Source organism: Polypterus senegalus, chromosome 8 (genome assembly GCF_016835505.1).
Source record: "Polypterus senegalus isolate Bchr_013 chromosome 8, ASM1683550v1, whole genome shotgun sequence".
NCBI classification, from domain to species: Eukaryota; Metazoa; Chordata; class Cladistia; order Polypteriformes; family Polypteridae; genus Polypterus; species Polypterus senegalus.
The window spans coordinates 110,007,692-110,028,480 of record NC_053161.1 but is presented as its reverse complement, the minus strand read 5'-3'; the positions used below and the strand labels follow the sequence as shown (position 1 = coordinate 110,028,480).

Below are 20,789 nucleotides of genomic sequence, written 5' to 3'. Positions count from 1 at the left end.
CGACAGGGCAAGGCCCCCGGCCATCTGTCACGTATCTAATTTTCTGCTTCACTTTCAATCACCTGCATCTCTGCCTTCAGACTACCTAAGGCTCTATACTGATAGGCAGTGTTAGATGCGTCATCTATTGACAGTGAGTATTCACAGGTAGAAAGGGCAGTTTCTTGCTACTCTGAACTGAGGGTCAGAAAACAATATCTAAATGAGATAAGCTAAAATTGAAATGATTATCTTAGCCTTAATTACATGTTCATCATTATATGTTACCACCTAATGGACTGTGTGTTTTGCAAGGAAAAATACAAATATTTTACATCCCAGAATATATATTTTAATGATCCATCCATTATAAAAACCAGCATGTCATAATTTAAGGTTACTGGGAACTACAAACTTATTTGACGGCAACAAGCACACTTTAGGAACCTGCATTGAATGAAACGAGAACTCTTGAAAATTTCACATGAAAGGTAATTTATTAACCATAGCATTTGTAATTGTTTAATAAAACAGCTAGTAAAATTTGCTTTTGAAGGTAACTAATATAATTGCTTTGCTCTAATTTAAATAAAAACCGTGTTTACATTTTAAATAGCAAGTTTTTCAGGAAAACAGAATATTTCCCATTCAAAAAATAAGTATTTTAAATACTGCATTCCACCATTTAAAAAGGAAGAAACATTACATAAATAAACAAAATAATAAAATAACATGCTTGTGCTTTAAACTAAAACCTGATGCACAGTCACCTTGTAACAAATTAATGACTTAAAATGGGTTTATTGTTTAAATTTTACTATTACTTTTAGAATGCCTAAATTTTATAACTTGCCCAAAAACTGATAACACTTTTAAATCTGCCTGAATCATTTAAAAGTTGCTGGGAGCCAGAGCCTGCAGAAGTAGCATTGGGCACAGGGTAGAAACTATACAATTATTAGTGAATCCATTCTCGTGTAAATCTGCTTGATTCAGCTCAAAGCCATTAAGAAGAAGGTATAAACAGACCCTGATAAGCATGCAAGTGTATTTCAGGACACACTGATTCATATTAGGAGGAATTTAACAATACCACTTAAAGGTATGTCTTTGACATGTGGGTGGTGAAAACATACCCACACAAAGGGAGACCATAAGCATTCATTTTAGACTGTGAGGACACCAGGAATCAATTCCAAGTCCTCTGAGATTTTAAGCAATAGATTTATCTAGTGCACTAGGATGGTACCTTAGAGCTTTAACTTTTTAACATTACAATATTCTGAAAAGCAAATATTTATTAAATCTGCAGTAACGTTTTCATTGTTGACAATGATAAATATGTTTTATCAGTTAGCCAACAGTGTTTTAAACATTTATTTAAATCTCACAGTATGTATTTTAAGGCAATAGCTGCTTTTCCATTATCAAGACATGGCAAATGAAGACTAAAGAGGTAATCTGTATCTAAAGGCATACTTTTGCAAAGCCAAATGTAAGCTTCCTTTTAAAAATCCTTAACAGAAGAGACTATGGGACATTTCTAGTTCAGTGGCTTGGTTATGCAACTTTTAAAAGCAATAAATGAAAAATGAATTTTAAATAATAGGGATTAGAAAGTATACATTTGGAATGGACAAAATTAAAAAATAAAAATACAAGATACAAAAAAATTCAAAATAAATAAAATCAACATAAAGTGGGTGACAGTGCCTTACCAGTTTTAGGTGTCAAACTCAAATCTGTGTCAGAAGAGGAGGACTGTCGACTGTAGGACTTGGAAGGTGAAAAGGAATAGGTTTGGTTTTTCAGTGGGGTGGAGGGTCCTGATGAATAAGTATTAGGGTTGGGATCTTCACTGAAGGGAGCCCTGCCAGAAGAAGGTTGAAACATATTCAGTAATCCTGTGCTATACAACATAAGTTGCAATGTTGGAAAGACCCATCACTTGTGAAGCATAGCAGCAGTGGTAGAATGGGCTTCAGGGAGTTTTTTGTGTGTTAGGTTATTGCAGGGATGGCAGTGTGTTGTTTATATTTATGCGCCTATACACCATGTTCATGAACAGCTAGAAATGTGTCATCAAAAATAAAATGAGCATGATAAATAAAAGTAAAAACAAAAACAAGCTTATAACAGATGAACAAGACGCAAACAGAAATATTCATATGTTAATCAAATACCTACAAAAAAGGTGAATTCAAGCTAAAAAAAAAAAAAAAAACTTAAATGAGTTATGTTTCCTTAATCCAGAACACCATTAACAGGATTGTACAGCTAAAAATGAGAAAAATTTGCATAATAAAGTTTGGATGAAATTACCAAAAATAAGTGGGGAAAGCAGATGTGTTTTTTATTTACTGAAAGCAACATTTACTGAAATGGTGGTTTACACTTGCATGAAGGAGATGGTGCTAATTAATTTTGTCTAAGGCTGTTCAGTACATGATGCTTGACTAAACTGACTGTCTGGCTTTAGCTTCTAATAACTGTACTTATGGACCATTTTTCCCCAGCTCCTGTGCCTAAGCAGTCTCATACCAGTGTAGATGAGAGTAGGAACAGACACAGAGAAGCTCTGAGTTAGTCGTGAGCCGGATGCAGTGTGAATTGGGCTGTTGTGGGTCGAACGACATCCATGGCTTGTCGGGTGAACCGGTGGAGACCTGGGACAATTGGCAGCCAAAGAAGAAGAATAAAAAAAAAAAGACAAACAGCATACAACATATGAAGAGACAGTATCTTAATTACTTAAAAAAATATGCAGGTAGGACTGTTTTTTTACATACTAAAGAATAACTTTTGCTTGTTTTTCAAGACTTTACCAAAGAAGCAATGTAGGAAAATAAAAATAGGCCCGATTTTGAATGCAGTTTAAAAATTAAAGTGTGAGATCTATGCTGTTAAGAATAAAGTAAATAAGGAGGGTAAAGCTTCACACAGAACATTTTCTAATCTAAAAAAAATATCAAATATGGATAGGAATGGCAAGTATTTTCCAATTAAAACCACAACACTTTAATGATATGAATGACAATGCAAAGGAATTAAAAGTCTTAAACCAGCTTAAATTATTTTAGGAGACATTTAACTATTGTTCAGACAGACTGCATAAAACCTTTCAAAGATTACTGTGGCAATCTTTTCAGCACAAGGCTGAGGTTTTAGTGATTGCTGATGGACATTATTTACTGAATTATGCTATTCAAATCATGTACCTGACCATGTAGCTGGTGTCCATTCAAAAAAAAAAAAAAAAAGATATAAAGACACACAATATTTATTAACACAAATCTGAAAAGAGTTTCTTGTAAAAGAAATGCCGACTTATTATGGCTTGTTCTGTTTAAAGATACATCATTTTAAAATCTCATCCTTACTGAATGCTGCGCCTTAGACAAAAAAATATGCTATTTTGAGATCTATTTGCCAAAAAAACTACTTGAAATGAATTATCACATATATCAAAAATATCAAGGCTATAATACAAATATTTCTGATATAAGAAAAGAAAAACAGCATAGTCCCCAAGACAATACATTATATAATCTGTGATATGACTGCAAACAAAATCGGGCCCAACCAGAGAGAAAGCACATTTTTGTGAAAAACAAACATTTTGCTGCATATAATTTCTTAAGCTAGATGTGGTAATATTTAAATTCAGGAGTATGGACATGCAAGAAAAAAGGAGCTTGCAAAAAAGGAAATTTACAGTTTTAACTACTATGATGACATAATTGATGAAAACATTTTGAAAATTGTATACTGTATCTGTATACAGTTCTACATAATTTTGCATCCAACAAATTAACTCAAAACTATTTTCAAAACTCCTTCAAAAATGGTAAGTTTTTTTGTTATTGTTTCCTGTATTCATTTACTGCCATAAGCTAAAAAAAAACAGCCAAAGCATGCAGCATACTTCACGAGTGTAAATTTGGAGCATGCGAATTCATAGCATGAAAAAGGCAGAGATGTTTGGTACTAGAAAAAATTACATCTATTACAAAAATGAAATGAAAGTTGTTCTGTTGACGCAAAGGTTTATTTCAGACTCTGAACAATTCAGCTTCTTTAACAAAGTCTTCAGCAAACTCTGAATTGAAAACCAATTGTGTTAGTGATAACAGATGAGGGATTCAATCTGTTCACAAAAAAAAAGAAATTATACAATTCCATGCACTGATGTACAGTATTAACAGAAAAACACACATGCACAGGATTCCGGGTTTACCAGGAAATTTTTAAAAATGAGCTGAAGATAGATTAGTGCATTGTCATAGCTTTTGGTTCAGGTTAGAGCAATTGTTTTATTAAATAAATTTAATCACTAAACTCAAATACAAAAAATAGAAAAGTAAACAAGGCTTAGACATTGTTACAATATTTCAAGATGAAATGCAATTAAATCACACAATTAAAAAAAAAAAAAACACAAACCTGAAGCATTCTGTACCATAAAGATTAAAGAGAGTTCTCATAAAATATAAAACAGAACATAATAAACTCCAGTTCATTTTTAAAACTCTCTAGTAAGCTGCACCGCAAGAGAAAAGTTAACAAATGAATTAAATTCAAATAAACAAAACTGAAACAAACCAAACTTTCAAGAACCAGTCCACAACTGAGCATACAAGCATTTGCTAAAATCCCAGAGCTGCTGTGCTTTTTACCTCTATTAATTTCAATATACACTTTCATTTTTAGGAATCGAAATCTTGTAAAAAGAATAATGCTGCTTGACAAGAAGTTGTTTATAGTTACTTCACTCAAAACAGAACAGCTCTGCAAACATGCATATGTTTGCCTATTTATACATCCTTTGGCATGTAACCTTTGCAAACCTCTATAGTTTGATTTGATTCACGTTTAGTTTATAAAGTCTAATTAAGATAAAGTTTTATGTTAAATAAATGTAGTGCAAAGGTTAAATGTCTAAAATTTGTCAATGTTTTAGCATTTAGTTAACTAATTTTAAATACTAATACTACACAATTTTACATATAAAAGTGCACAGCCAAAATAACAGAAAACATCCATGCAAAACTACTTGGCAATACTTACTCTTTAATTTCTTTAGATGGAGAATTGCATGCAGGAAGCTGAGCTGCAGAGGTGTTACTTATTTTATCTAGAGTACAGGCAGTCCCAATCGCTCGTACAACCAGTCCAGATTCACCCTCTAGGTCAAAGCATTGCAGATACCCCACAACAGCATTACCTCCCATTTCTAAAACTTTCAGGCCAATTTTTCTTTGAAGTTCACCTAAAAAAGACAAAAAATTGTTGCCTTGTAATATCAGACACTCTGATAATGCTTTGTTTATTCATTATTAATAATAGTAAACTTTGAAAATGAAAACATTGAAATGAATCAACTAGAAAATTGGAATTTGCGGCAATGTGAAAGTACTAACATTCACAAGGTTGTAGTTTGAAAACTAACACAGAACTCACTGCATTACCTTGAGCATTTCACTTGAGATTCCATTATATAAAGGTGTATTTGCAAACACTTTTGCTATGTTGTACAAGTATTGCACATACTCTGGGATAATAACCTTCAGAACTAAGATTATACAGTATATAATTTATTCCAATGACATCCATTTTTTTTCTCCTTTGTAATTCAATCACATATTGTATTGGAAAACGGGTTCAGTTATGGAATGCTCTGCTTCAAATCTCGGAATGATCTCATCTGGTCTATTATCTATATTTTACAAAGAATTTTGTGACTTGGAGTGATTTTCTTTCCATTATCAGCAGACTGCAGATAGACTATTTTCACTGTTTACCATGATGTTGCCTTTTTCATAATCATATAAACCGTTTATTCACAAATCATTTTTAAGAATGGTGACTTAGACTAGATTTGTCATTACTTGGTGGTCACAGTTCCACCCAAGTCAAAAGAAATCATTTTAAAACCAGCCCCCAACTAAAAACAATTCTGAGGATGCATGACAGAATTTTGGTATTTGACTTATGCCTGCAAAAATGACTCGATTATTGTTTTCTAATATAAATTCAATCCATTATTCATGCTTTTTATATTATTATTATAGGGCTGGGTGATGTACAAAATTCTCAGGTTTATCAATCATCCCCTTAAACATTCCCAACTGACAAGGTTATTGGTAGGAGTGTGGCATCACCATTTTAAGTGATTAATCCAATACTGCCATTCCCAATAATGCAAGTTTAGGCAAGTAGAAGCACTAAAGGCTCATTTCACCAGCTATTAATTAGTGGCACTTTTGTATTGGGTAATAATGATAAAAAATAAAAATGAAGGACACTATGAGATGGACACAACATTCCATAGCTGTTTCATGTTATTTATGTGAATATATGTTAATAAATATGGTTTGTTTTAACACATTCTCTCCAAATTGTCATTTTAAAGTATTTTTTCTTTCTAAGACACATATACCAGCCTTCAACATCTACCTGTTTAAATTCTTACCAGTACAGAAGATAATTAGTTTAATCTTAAAATAAAAGTTCAGGTTGTAATAATCAGTTTCAAATTCATTTGAGGCAGTGACCAGGATATGTGATCCATCAATTGCACAACCACACTGAGGAAAACCCTACATCCATTCAAAAACAGAAACAATTCTAGAGTCATCTTCCTTGTAGGAGACTTATGTATGTCTCCTGCAGAGGTGATCGGAGGGTACAACACACTTCCTAAAAATAATGTCATACTGATGGTTTTTCTTATTCATGAAGATGGGATACATTGTTAAAATCAGCAACAGTGACATGATACCACAACACCACCATGGCATTATTTATGATGGGTATATATTATGAAAAACTCTTTTCAGCAGATGCGGCAGTTTTTCACAAATATGGAACAACGTAAGACAAAACATACTGTATAGAGATAAAAGAGCTATTCACAGTCATTGAACAACATAAGCAAAACTTAGCCCACCACCTTTGAGACATCCAGTCTCACCTCAGAGCACTTGTGGTTTTGATGGGAGATGTAACAATTGCAGTATTATAAAAAATTCTCTCTCATGTCTTCTCTTAACGATATGCCTTAGATGGCTTCTTCTGCAGGCCTTCATTATCAGTAAAAATGAATAAAATAAATGTAATATTTACAAAAACACTAAGGCTGAACAATTCATTCATTTAAAATCAAACTTGTGGCAAATCACAAAGGCTGCGAATTACAGTAGGGTATATGTTATGCAGTGTGTAATAACAATAGGGCTGTCAAATGAAATGTTGCTATTCAAATGTAATTCGAATTTATTGAAAACTAGGGGCTCCGTCCCCTACTTGCTTCACTCTCCAACCCCTGGGTTTGGTCCTGTGGAAATACAATTTAAATTTATTTTTTTTCATGGGAATTGTTACATATGCATTATGTTCACTTAACATTTTAAAACTTCAGTGAAAACAATATTTGGAATGAACTTTTCTTCAAGATCGCATTGAATTTTGATTCCTTGTTTGATCTTACAGCGTGATCATGCAACGTATAACTGGCCGTGAGTGAATATGGTTTCTTTGTCTCTAATAAATAAACCTACTTTTTCAAATGTTTGTCCTTGTGATTTGTTAATTGTCATTGTAAAAGCTATTCTCACGGGAAACTGTAAACGTTTTAATACGAATGGCATATCAAGATCTTTTCCTCCAGGCGCTCCGGTTTCCTCCCACAGTCCAAAGACATGCAGGTTAGGTGGATTGGCGATTCTAAATTGGCCCTAGTGTGTGCTTGGTGTGTTTGTGTGTGTCCTGCGGTGGGTTGGCACCCTGCCCAGGATTGGTTTCTGCTTTGTGCCCTGTGTTGGCTGGGATTGGCTCCAGCAGACCCCCGTGACCCTGTGTTCGGATTCAGCGGGTTGGAAAATGGATGGATAGATATCAAGATCTACTTTTTGCCTGAACACCGTTTCCTATACATACTAACCTCTACTCTCTCTTCCGTTTCTTTTTCCAGTTTCTCTGTGGTGGCAGACTGCGCCACCACCACCTACTCAAAGCATCAAGATGTTCCTACATTGATGGACTAAAAGCCAGAAGTATACCTGACCATCATCATCAAGTCCTTCCGTGAGAACCCTAAATACAAAGAGGACTGTTTCATTTATATTAGATAGAATGGGAGACTGGGTGGTCTCATGGTCTGGAATCCCTGCAGATTTTTTTTTTTTCTCCAGCCATCTGGAGTTTTTTTGTTTTTTCTGTCCTCCCTGGCCATCGGACCTTACTCTTATTCTATGTTAATTAATGTTGACTTATTTTTCTTACTGTGTGTTTTATTTTTCTATTCTTTATTATGTAAAGCACTTTGAGCTACATTTTTTGTATGAAAATGTACTATATAAATACAGTAATTGTTGATATTATAATATTTAGTGATAACTTTGTTGATAGTTATTCTGTGGTTTGTCAATTTATAAGCTAAATGCTGGATATTAGTAGAAAATGATCTATTGATTACAGATTGTGAAATATTTAGATGCTATTCCTGAGCCACATGTTACAGCTTTATGATAATTGTTCTTTTTTGATTGTTCCATGTTCTATGCCAATTAAAAAAATTAATAAAAAACATCATCCTTGCATTACAACGCAAAGCATTTCATATTTTGAGGATATCTAATGTGGTAATGCTGCATCATGTTTTAAACATATACACAGAATACACTGAACTTAAGCTTGATTTTAAAAAATTATATCGCAAATCAAATAGCAATCACAATATCTGTAAGAAAAATTCAAATTATTTACCCCAAATCGTTCAGCCTTACTGAATACCATAATTGAGGAAGATGTCAGACTGCTAATTTCCATTTTGAAAAGGAAAATTTTACAGGATTTACATCTGTCTACACATTTCAAGTTTCTGGTATAAATGTAATGTGTGTACTATGCACTTACAGCCTATACAAATACAATTGGAAAACAAGTGCCTTGTTGTAAACAGGGCATTTACAATGTGGTCAATCATAGGCATCAGAAAATTGACATTTCTAAGTTGAAGTCATAAGTAAAGTAACATCGTCAGGCTATGTAAGTAACCAATTTTGGATTGCTGATGATATTGTCCACCACATCAAGCCTATATTGTTGTTAACCAGCATGTTTACATATAATGGTTTTCAAGCAGACGGTACAGTAAAGAAAAAGAAAAAAAAACAAAATTGCTTGGCTTCCATTGAAGTTCTCTCTTCGATTTAGCACATATGGATACATTTTTAAAAGTGGCTAATTCATCACTAGTGATAAGCAAATCCTCCCGAATTCACATTTCCAAGTTCGATGAAAATGTGGAAATGTTTGGGAATTTCTTTGAACTTGATAGAGAAGAAAAAACTGAACAGGGTCCAGTGGATGAAAATGGTGCAAAGGTCTTCTAAGTGTCCATAAGGGCTAGGGAAGCATTCACAAACTATACTAGACCGATGTGGCCAAAAACATGACCTGAGCTACAAAGCAACAGTGCTAAGGACTGCATCATTGCGACTTTCTCAGATAAAATTATACTCCAAATCCACAATACTCTGAATCCTTTATCTCTCACAAAGTCTCCTAAGATGTTATCACTACAACTAGCATACCCCCACAGAGCCTGTGATGGAAGGATCAGTGTTAACTACTCTGGAAGCTGTCCTTGTCACCACCCAATCTACACTACAAGTTCAGGGTGATGTTTGTAGATGGGTGCAGAATTGGCTCAGACACAGGAAGCAGTGGATAATGGCGCAAGGAACCTTGTCAGAATTGGCTGATGTTAAGAGTGGTGTTCCACAGGGGTCAGGGCCGCTGCTATTTTTAATATATATATATATATATATATATATATATATATATATATATATATATATATATATAAATATATAAAAGACTTAGATAGGAATATAGTAACAAGCTGGTTAAGTCTGCAGATGATACCAAAACAGGAGGATTGGCAGATAATTTGGAGTCTGTTAAATCATTACAGGACTTGGAGAACATACAAGCATGGGCAGATTTATGGCAGATGAAATTTAATGTCAATAAATGTAAGGTATTACACATAGCAAGTAAAAATGTTAGGTTTGAATACACAATGGGAGGTCTAAAAATAAAGAGTACACTTTGAGAAGGATTTTACAAGTCGTAGTGGACTCTATGCTATCAACTTCCAGACAGGGCACAAAAGAAGGCAATCAGAATGTTAGGTTATATAGAACAATTTGTGGAGTACAAGTCCAAGGACGTTATGTTCAAGCTTCATAATACACTGGTGAGGCCTCATCTGAAGTACTTTGTCCAGTTCTTGTCCCCAGACTACAAAAAGGACATAGCAGTGCTGGAGAAAGCCCAGAGAAGAGTGACTAGACTCATTCCAGGGCTACAGGAGATGAGTTATGAGGGAAGATTAAAAGAGCTAAGCCTTTTCAGAGATTAAGAGGTGATATGATTAAAGTGTTTAAAAAGGAATTAGTACAGTGGATTCAGACTGTTATTTTAAAATGAGTTTATCAAGAACACAGGTCACAGTTTAAAACTTGTTTTGGGTAAATTTCACACAAACATTATGAAGTTTTTCTTTACACAGACAATCATAGACACTTGGAATAAGCTACCAAGTTGCGTGGTAGACAGTAAGACTTTAGGGACTTTCAACAATAGACTTAACACTAGAATTACCAGAGCCTACGAAAAAACTCGTAGATCCATCCCACCTTTAAACCATTCGCACAGTGTCCTTTGTCGTGTAAAAGCTACAAGCAGCCGGCTATTCCATCAACGCACATGTTGATCTTTTTTTTCTTTCAGTACATGTACCGTCCTTGTTTATTTCTATATCTAGTGACTTCTCTGCCTGTCTGTCTCTCTATTACACAGTGCTCTGTCTGTCTGTGTGTTATGGATCTTAAAAATAACAGTTATAAGGACACTTGTTCATGTTAATTGCAGTCTCAATTGTTAAAAAAATATTTCAAAAGCAGCATCCCACATGAAAATATAATGATCTCATTAACTGACAGTGCATACCAATTTATAAATTGTATGTCCGTTTGAGGTTAACAAGGAAAAACACTTTCTCCTCAATGGGGAATCGAAGTCAAGTCTCTGAGGCATAGCAAGCACGCTGGGCTTTGAATCAGCAAATCTTACCGCTAAGCCACAGAAGCTGTTGTATTGTTCTTGAACCATTTGTGAAAGTGTTTATTTGATGTTTGGACTCGATAGATAGATAGACAGACAGATAGATAGGAAACTTTAATAATCCCAAGGGGAAATTCACATACTCCAGCGGCAGCATACTGATAAAAAAGAATATTAAATTAAAGAGTGGTAAAACTGCAAGTAAAACAAACAGACAATAACTTTGTATAATGTTAACGTTTACTCCCCCGGGTGGAACTGAACAGTTGCATAGTGTGGGGGAGGAATGATCTCCTCAGTCTGTCAGTGTTGCTGAAACTGCTCCTCTGTCTGGCGATGATACTGTTTATGCCTACATTTTGTAACATTTATTACTGAAATATGAAAAAGTTTCTGTTTTAACGATGTGTTTACACAGATTACTGTAGAAACAGAACACACATGAAATGCGTTTATTCCAAATAACAATCTATTATTTCCACTCTAAAACTCCACTTCACTCCCAGATAATCAATCAAGGCATGAGCTGGGAGAAGTTCGTGCACGTTCTAAGTCGGTGGGGGGATGGAATAGCTGGCTGTTTGCAGCTTGTCTTTATCGGAACATTTACACGACAAAGGACACTGGCAGAGTGGTGTGATGGGATTTAAGGTGGACCAGATCTACAAGTTTTTTCGTAGGCTCTGGTAATTCTAGTGTTAAGTGGATAGGACTGGTGAGCTTTGTTGGGCTGAATGACCTGTTCTCTTCTAGATTGTTCTAATGTTCTTATTTATTTAAAGAACTTCTATAAAAAGCCAAAATTTCCCCATGGGGACAAATAAAGTTTAATCTATCTATCCAGTGAGCATGCTTTTATCCAAATTAATTTTAAATCTAGAGATATTGTAAAATTCATCAAGTATGTTTTTATAATACATTCAAATTATAATTGACATTTTATTTGGCCACCCTAATGCCCATACTATGCATTCAAGTATCTCGCTCACACTAAATTACACTTTCTCTCACTATGTTTGCTCACGGCAGGCCTATAAAGTCCCTGTAGTTTCCATGTCTGTATTGTAAGGGACCAGTATGAGAACTCATATTATTTTAAAATTTCCATCATCACAGTGCACAAAATGAGGAGGACCAATGAGAAAACATTCTTGCTTTACCCAAATCTGTCAGAAATCACTTAATTATAATATTTGATTTGATCCAGTTATGCAAATTTTATGTATACTGCAACTCCCATGCCAAACTGCACTTCAAAGCTATGTTGTAATCTTGACAATGCTATATTATAATCTTGCGTCCTGTGTAAAGTGCACTGTAATTGAAGAAAATGAGAGGGAGGACGAGATGCTATTAGGTACTAAAAGTTTTTTTTATTTTCTAAACATCATGTTTGAATTGGCTACTGGTTTAAATGGTTTTTATACAAGTTTTTTTATTCTCTTCACAAATAATAATAAATAGCATTTGGATTTTCTATAAAATCTTTGCAGCACTGTAAGAGTTTGTGATTTGACAGTTAGAATGAAAAATATAATTCATTTTATCAGTACATGCATAAAAATGCTTGCGAACAGATGGTGCTTCCCAAATTTTAATACTGCAACAATTAATACAATCTAGGCTATAAACAGACAGATTACATGCACAACAAAATGCATTCCACAGATGTGCATTGTTAAAAGAGGCTGTTATACCAAATGACATTCAATTACAGACAAATATTATATTTTAACAAAAGCAAACCTGAGTTCAGTAATAGTATATATTATCACTAAACTCACTAAAACAAATTAAGTTAATTTTTGTTTAAGAATTCATACCAGACATTAGAGAAATTAGTCTCTGACGAGCTTCATTTGATGCTCTTGGCGTTCGTATTCGGTCAATCCATTGATATTCTGGATCCTCATTCACCACTAGCTCCTCCACAAATCCATGAACAACAACTGCTTTATAACACTTTGGAATAGAAGTACCTGTAGGATAACAAAATGAGACATTAATGCTTTGGAAATAAGAGTCATTTAAGGCAGTGGTTTTATGTCTTTTTCTAACGTTATCACTGGATGGCATTAATCATTCTGTACTGCAAAACAAAGGCTTATAAATTTGCCACAATAGTTGAAACTACAAATAACCATCAAATAATTCAACTAAAGGCAGAAATGTATACTTATCTGCATCTGATTTATTTCCCAGTTATTTTGTAATGAAGGAAGACAGAAACTAAAATCCAAAACACAAATGAATGGATCATATACTGTAAATTACATTTTTCTGTTAAGGAACACTATCAAAGTTCTTTACTACAAATAAATATGGTAATAGTTTAAATGTGCATTTATTAAAAATGTAGCAGTGCCAAGCTAAGTAATTAGACTGGGGCCAGTCCATCAATTAGACGTGGGGCTAATCTATGTTATTATAATTTGCAACCCTGTTCAAAGGAAATATTACTGAATGCTCAAGAATTAGTGTTTCCTTTTTTTGCTAATTATAATATTATATTGCTATATAAAAATTACGGGCTTAAGAAAGTGTTGTCTAAAGCAATCACCCAGTCAGCCGATCCTACACAACAGCCCTGAATGTAACCTGTCCTGACAGCTTGACTTGGATGGTAAAGACCTAAATTCAATACATATCGGGTAATTCTGGTCTAAATTAAGCATGCTTATTATACAAAACATTCAAACAGTTGAACCTACTAATGTTGATAATTGAGTTGCGCTGACAAACAGTTTACTAAAAATGATTCAAGCATGTAGGAAATGTTGACTTTTGCTTTTTTAAGATTGACTAATATTATGTCTTAGGTTATGAACACTGATACAGATTCAATTTTAATTAATAGTTCTATATATATTCAACATGAGGCTTTTAAACGAAACTTGACCAAAAAAAAATTTAAACTATTAAAACCTTAAGGAAAGGCCATAAGGCTAGATTTAAATAAATGAATCTGCAAACATTTTAAACTTTACAGAAAATTTACAAATACAGTATATTGTAGAAATAAAATGTTTATATTTATCCTTTTGTTATCCATAAAGGTAATAAAAGAATAATAGATGATCACAATATTCATGTAAATATTTTCGTGCACTTATAACCATTACAAAAAAAATGTTTTGTTTTTTTTTGCTTCAAACTATAATAGCGAATAGTGTTTGACCATTTTTTATTCTACTGTATACGTAAAAGGGTCCTTGGGACAACACGAATGTCTCTCTGCATCTAATAAATGGTGGCTTATATTCCCTCAAACAACACACACACACAAGTAAAAATCTAAGAAAATTTAATCGTCAGAGAAGTACTCTATTTAAACATTACTTATACAATGATACAGTACAAAACATCAGTTTAAATTATCAATGATACCTTTGCCCACATCACATTAAACCTGATTCCTTTCAGCAATGGAAGGCCAAAATATGGAACACAGGCAGTCTTTGTTACCTTTATAATAACAGAAATAATTATTTACCTTTATATAGTGTTTTTTCTCACTACTATGATTTACACAGACAGAAGGGAACCACTTCAACCATTATCAATGTGTAGTATCCATGTGGATTTAGCATCAGAATTTTGAACACACATTAGCTATTATGTGGTAAAAAGGTAAAAGAGACAGTTAGCCAATAAGGCATAGGGTGTCCAGAAGGGGGAAGGCCCTGATGGGCAATTTAGCCCGGACACTGGGACGCTCGGGAATCTTTTATGAGAGTCAGGACTTCAATTTTACATCTCATCTTAAGGACAGCACTATTTTGACAGCACAATGTCCCCATTACCGCACTGTGGCATTGGGATCCACACATGTATGACAGGATAAGCATCCCATTCGTTTTACCTACACCTCCTTCAGCAGTAATTCAAGCTTATCCTAGATGGTCTCCCAAGTACTAATCATACCCAAACATTAAATCTAAAATGTACTATATGGCTTTCTTCTGTTCTACCTATGTATACCATATATATGGCTAGCTTAAGGTCTGACACAGAGTAAAAGTAAAATGATTAGTGTAATTGAAAATCCCCTTTTCCAGCAAAGACATCAACAAAATTTCCTCACAAGTGTTCAAAGTGCCAAGTGATGATCTATACAAACTTTCATTGCGCATTTTTCAGAAATAACAAATCACTGTTCAAATTTTAAAAATACTAATCAATGGACCTAGCAATCGTTGAACCATTACAATAAAGGGTGAGCAAGCTGACCCTTATAATAAGCAACAAAGGCAAACTAAAATACAAGCTAAAGTCCTATCTAATCTCTTCATTTATGTTGGAAGACAAAACACATTGGTTCAGAAGGCAGATACAATGCTTCCTAAACACACTAGTGTTCTGGAGATGCATGACAACACAACAAAACAGTTAAATTATAACTGAGCACATAACATTAATTGTCTTACCGTTCACATGCTTTTAATTAGGTGTGCATGACTGTAGTCAGTAAAACTGTAAGTGAATGGACTGAGTAAATGGATACAGAATTGGCTTAAGCACAGAAAACAATTTGCTACAGTATGGAAAGCATGAAGAAAACTTTAACAGTTAGATAGATAGAGGCAATTTATAAGTGTCAACGCAAGAGCCTCTATTTTTTTTTAATCTAGGTAAAAATCTAACAAAGTACTGTAGTTAAATTTATAGAGGACAATAATATGATGTTGGATTATATGACAGGTTATCAAATAGTGGTGCAGATTCACAGAAACAAATTATCTTTACCTTTCATGGATATTACTTCAGTTTCAGTTCTTTTTTTACAAACAACAAATTAAGACATAAAAATAAATAAAGGAAACTTACTGCAAAAAAACTTGACACCACAAGAAGACTGCCTAAAGCGATTCAAATCATTAAATAGGTCCACTTTAACACTAACATTGATTTCTCCTCGTATACCTAGAGATGTTGAAATACAAAAAACAAGTAATAAATAAAAGCAACATGTTTCAGTGCAATCCTTATATTTAAAAAAAATTATTTTCAGTTAATGGCTACTTTGCCATAATTAATTAGTTTTACAATCAATCAAAATCAAGAAAAATTTTAGATTTCCAACATAGAAATTCAGTGGGAATACTATAAAAAAGTCTACATTATACATAGACATATTAAATATAAAACCAATATGTCAGTAACAAAAATATATTTAAACAATATAGCTATGAAATAATTAATGAAAATATGTTCTAAGGAAGTCATTTATCTGGAAAAAAAATCTTACCATGAATGGTATCATAAATTGGGAACCACCCACAAATAACAGTAGCAGCCTCACTGCATAACAATGGATCAATATCTATGTAAACTTTGCCTATTGCATCATTAGCACTGTATGTGTCATGGTCCAAAACTGTAATCTGGAGAGGCTCATCCTGCAAATCTTCATCATCTACCTATAAACAGAATTGGAGCAGTTCAATTTAAAATGGATAATTTTCACAAGTAGAAGTACAATTTAAGCATAATTTCAACAAATAAGTCAAGTGAAAAACATTACTAGGAGTTAAAGGATCTTTCGTTTTAATCCTGCTTTACAAGCATAATTACCCATGTGCCCAGCTACATCTCAAACAGGCCTTAAAGGACCCCTCCCAGTCCCCCTTCTCATGTAAGAATGAGTCCCCATTAAATAATAATAACAATGCAAGATTTATCACTGCTTACAAGGCATTTCCATCTTCTTCATGAAAGAAAAAATGCAAAGCATCTGCACAAAGATTGGAAACAAAAAAAGCATGCAGCTACGCCCAGTGCTGCAACTTCGAACAATGGAGCAAGCCAGTCTAATACCACTGCTTCAACTCATGGCTAATATGTGCCCCAAGACTGGAACACTGAGAATGCAACGATATTTATATATATCTATTTATTGCAAGGTTTTGGCCATTTGTTGTATTTTGTAGATATCATTCTGTCTACATCTTTTATTGCTTGATGCACAGTGGTACATTGGTTAGCACTGCTGCCTCATAAGTCATATAATATTTTTGGCCGCAATAATTGGTCCAACATAGTTGACAAATACTTCCCTAGTATTTAGGAACAATTAAAAACACCATTGCACCACTATAAATCACTCAAAACTAGTTCAGTTCCTCTTTTCCCAGACTTTGGAGCATTTCATGGAGTTCAGTTAAGTTAACAAACATTTCCCAGATGTGGCCAATCTCATAGCAAAGCAAGCTCCACAGGGTTCACTCATCACTATGTATGGCATGAATACCCTGAGACAAGAAGATATTTCCAAGATACTTTAAATGATACTTCAATACCAACATTGAGCAACATTACCATAAATGCAACATGAGATAATATGAAATATAAAAGAAACCTTAAGTTGTTTCTGACAAATGTACATTACACCTAAATATAATGGAAAAAAGATTACTTAAAAAACATACCTCAAATTTAAACCATTCAGAGTTCCACTGAGGATTAAGCGATTTTGGATATACCTCTGTCTTAAAAGTTGTGTTTGAAAATTTTACCTGGAATATGTTAAACAGAAAATATGTAGCACACAAGGCTTTTAATGTTTAAAGTATGAAATTACCATAATATTTCAAAGCCAAATATATGCATAATAATTCAGTAGTTACATGAACACTACAAAATTCCAAATGTAATAATGTGATGATCAGCTGTAATATTTGCCATTTTCATTCCTGAGAGAAGTCTGTGCACCTCTACAAACGGCAAAGTTCATACCAAAGTGACATCCATTTATTACAAGTTCCTTTTTTTAATAATATTAGTGACCAAAGGGGATTTCATATTGAGTGGCACCCATACAACAGAGCAAACAGCAAAACTAAGAAAAGATATTAAACATGATTACAGCTTAATCTGTTAAAAACTAAAAAATATTTTGCTTAAGTATTTAAAGTAACAAATATATTTATTTATTCTGTATTTAACAAAAAAACCTGTAAAATTTCTAATTCATGACCTTAAGATAACAGTTAAAAGATTATTGTATTTCTATGATATTTGAATGATTCCAGTACCTCATTTTAAAAATTCTATGAAAAGGCATACAACCCAAAGTATCCATGTGACTTTAACTGCCAACTTAAAACCCTTCAAATACGGTTAACTGTGCATCTGTGTCCCCACAGACCGAGTACCAATTTGCCCACTGTTGGTGCCTATTTGAGTCTGAAGGTGCTAGGACTGAAGTCAGCACCTCCCAAAGGAAAAAATAAATTAAGTGAGTTGAGATAACTAATTGGCACTACATAGAGTTCTTGAGTGTCAATGAGCACCATTTTGGGTTTATCTAAAGTGAGAATTATATTTGTAATCTGATGCTGTAAATGGATGTGCAATATATAACAATAAATTAACCTGAACCTTTTCCAGGTCTGTTACAATGCAAATACCTTAAAATTAGCAGGATGTGTATATGTGTGTGTGCGTGTGCGTGTGCGTGTATGATGGTTCTAGAATCTCAGAAACAGCTTCCCACCAATGATTCTCATGTACTTCTAACAGAAGGGCTTATACAAAATAGTATGATTTTAAAAATCCAGTGAATGGCATTTTTATGTGTGATGACACCTTATTAAAGAGAGGGGTCAGAGGAGAAAGGTTAGACTCATTTTAGCTAAAAGAAAGGCCACACACACTTAAATAGAAGCTCTTGACAACAATACTGTACAAAACAGCATTGCTGCACACAAGATGCATTGACTTTTTGATGTAATTGCCAGATTTTTTAAAGGACCAATCTCAACTTAATCTGTGACATGCAGATATCTGGTCAGAATTTGGCATGAACGGTATAAATCTGTGTATCCATCTTGCTTCATGACACCGCTTAAAGGTAGACAGTGACAGTGTAATGGTTTCAGGAACATTTCTCTTGCTCACATTAATCTCAACTGAGTATTTATTTGAATGTCATAGGTGCCAATGCTTCCAGAAGGATAAAGCAACATGTCACAAAGCATTTGTTATCTCAGTCTGGTTCCACAAAAATGGCAGTGACTTCAGTTTTACTCTAATTGTTTACACAGTACCTAGAGCTTAACCCAATGTGTGGTCAAAAAATCTATGGTTGGATGTTTGTCATTCCAGAACGTATGTAAATTATTTAGAAATGTTTACAGTAATTTTTTAAATCCATGCTGTTAAGAATGTTCAGGTTGTTGTCGACTCAAAATGGGAGGTTATATTCTGTATATAATAGGTGTACCTAATAAAGTGTCCTCTGTATTTATACTGTTGATAATCATATAAAAGTTGAAAAGAACATTTCACCAGACCATCAGAACCATTTAATGAAAAAAATTATAACATAACTATAGATACTGCAAAGGAAATCTTCTGACAATTTTTACTTAATTAAGCATTTGCACGTACATTTACCTGCCATGTATTGCTAAAAACAGAAAAAAAAAATCAAAAATGACAAACCTCGACAAACGCATCAGTCAAATCACTGGCTCTGTCCATAACAGGCAGATGTCGACCAGCACAAATTTTAACCTTTAGTTTTCCAGGCATGGCTTTAAAGTCCTGAAATAAATAAATAATGAATAAAGAAAGAAAAAAAATCAACAGATTGTAATGCTTTCGAGATTTTTAAGTTAGTTTTGCCGTTCACATTAACACAGTCGCCTCTGGACAGCTGCAGTTGACAGTCAACTGAAAGCTAAACTGGTACTCAAAAGCTGTGTAGCTGAAACATCTCGTTTAGTTTATGTCAGCTAAAAGAACTGGTGAAATTGATCTTTAATATACAAACACACCTTTACTGAAACACAGATTAAGATATTTTTGGATAAGCATGATGTTTATAAAACACACAGCTGCGACTACCGGTAGGTAACTATATTCTCAATAAAACCGCAAATTTCACTTACCTATCATCAACCTTCCTGGTTTCTGCCAACAAATACAGACAGACCCAGAAAGCGTGACATGCGTGTCGATAGCTTTATTTCCAACCTTATGTGTTTCAACACATTATTAATAAAACACTATTTTACACTGAAAGTAAGAAAGACAATGCTGTAATGATAACAATAGGGTGGAAATTCACTTGCTCCAGCACAGAACATAAAGGTATACTGCAATTATATATATAAATAAAAAAAGTGCAAACTGTTACATATTCATTTGTACAATAATGTGTGATACTAACCTTATGTATTATTATGTTGCCTAAAAGTATATGTTTCCAGCCTCACGAAACAGCGATCGTCCAGGTACTGCACGACCTTCTCGTCTCACCAATAACATGACGAAATTAATGTTTCAATCACTGCATTTTGCACTGAATTTACACGCAGCATACAAGAATGCATATATCGCGCACTGCATTTGAAATAATCAGGGTCTCCGCCCCCCCTTAAAGAGCATGACAAGTCCGGACGACTTCCTAATTCATGATGCTGCTGGTCACAAGCACATACCAACGAACGAGACGGCTAAAGTCACCGACAATGCACTACCGGGGGCAGCAGCTATCACTTCCGGTGAGACTGCGCGTGATTTCAAATTTGTCTATATCAGCAGTGCTCATACGGAGGAGCTGTGGGTGGAAAATAAACAGACAGTTACAAGAAAAAAAAATTTAGGTTCAGGATAAATAAGTAAATGCAGAGAGAGAGAGACATAGTCTAAGTCCAAATGAGAGAACTGGG

At 34.0% G+C, this 20,789-nt stretch overlaps 1 protein-coding gene across 12 annotated transcripts in view; it reads right to left on the bottom strand.

Annotated features, from left to right (window-relative positions):
• The window catches only part of c2cd5 (C2 calcium dependent domain containing 5), a 182,365-nt gene extending 161,784 nt beyond the window's left edge, over positions 1–20,581 (bottom strand). For 5 of the 12 annotated variants that reach the window (XM_039761585.1, XM_039761586.1, XM_039761588.1 and 2 more), the window contains exons 1-8: positions 20,288–20,580; positions 19,558–19,659; positions 17,541–17,627; positions 16,361–16,532; positions 15,940–16,035; positions 12,936–13,091; positions 5,047–5,248; positions 1,698–1,849 (exon numbers count right to left, since the gene is read on the bottom strand). In XM_039761585.1, the coding sequence (XP_039617519.1) occupies positions 1,698–1,849; positions 5,047–5,248; positions 12,936–13,091; positions 15,940–16,035; positions 16,361–16,532; positions 17,541–17,627; positions 19,558–19,647 (955 nt within the window). In that variant the 5' untranslated portion in view covers positions 19,648–19,659; positions 20,288–20,580. Of the gene's footprint in view, positions 1–1,697; positions 1,850–2,356; positions 2,374–2,482; positions 2,646–5,046; positions 5,249–12,935; positions 13,092–15,939; positions 16,036–16,360; positions 16,533–17,540; positions 17,628–19,557; positions 19,660–20,287 lie in introns of all 12 variants that reach the window. The other 7 variants (XM_039761593.1, XM_039761594.1, XM_039761596.1 and 4 more) reach the window with 3 other exon arrangements.
• Between the last annotated feature and the right edge of the window lie 208 nt (positions 20,582–20,789).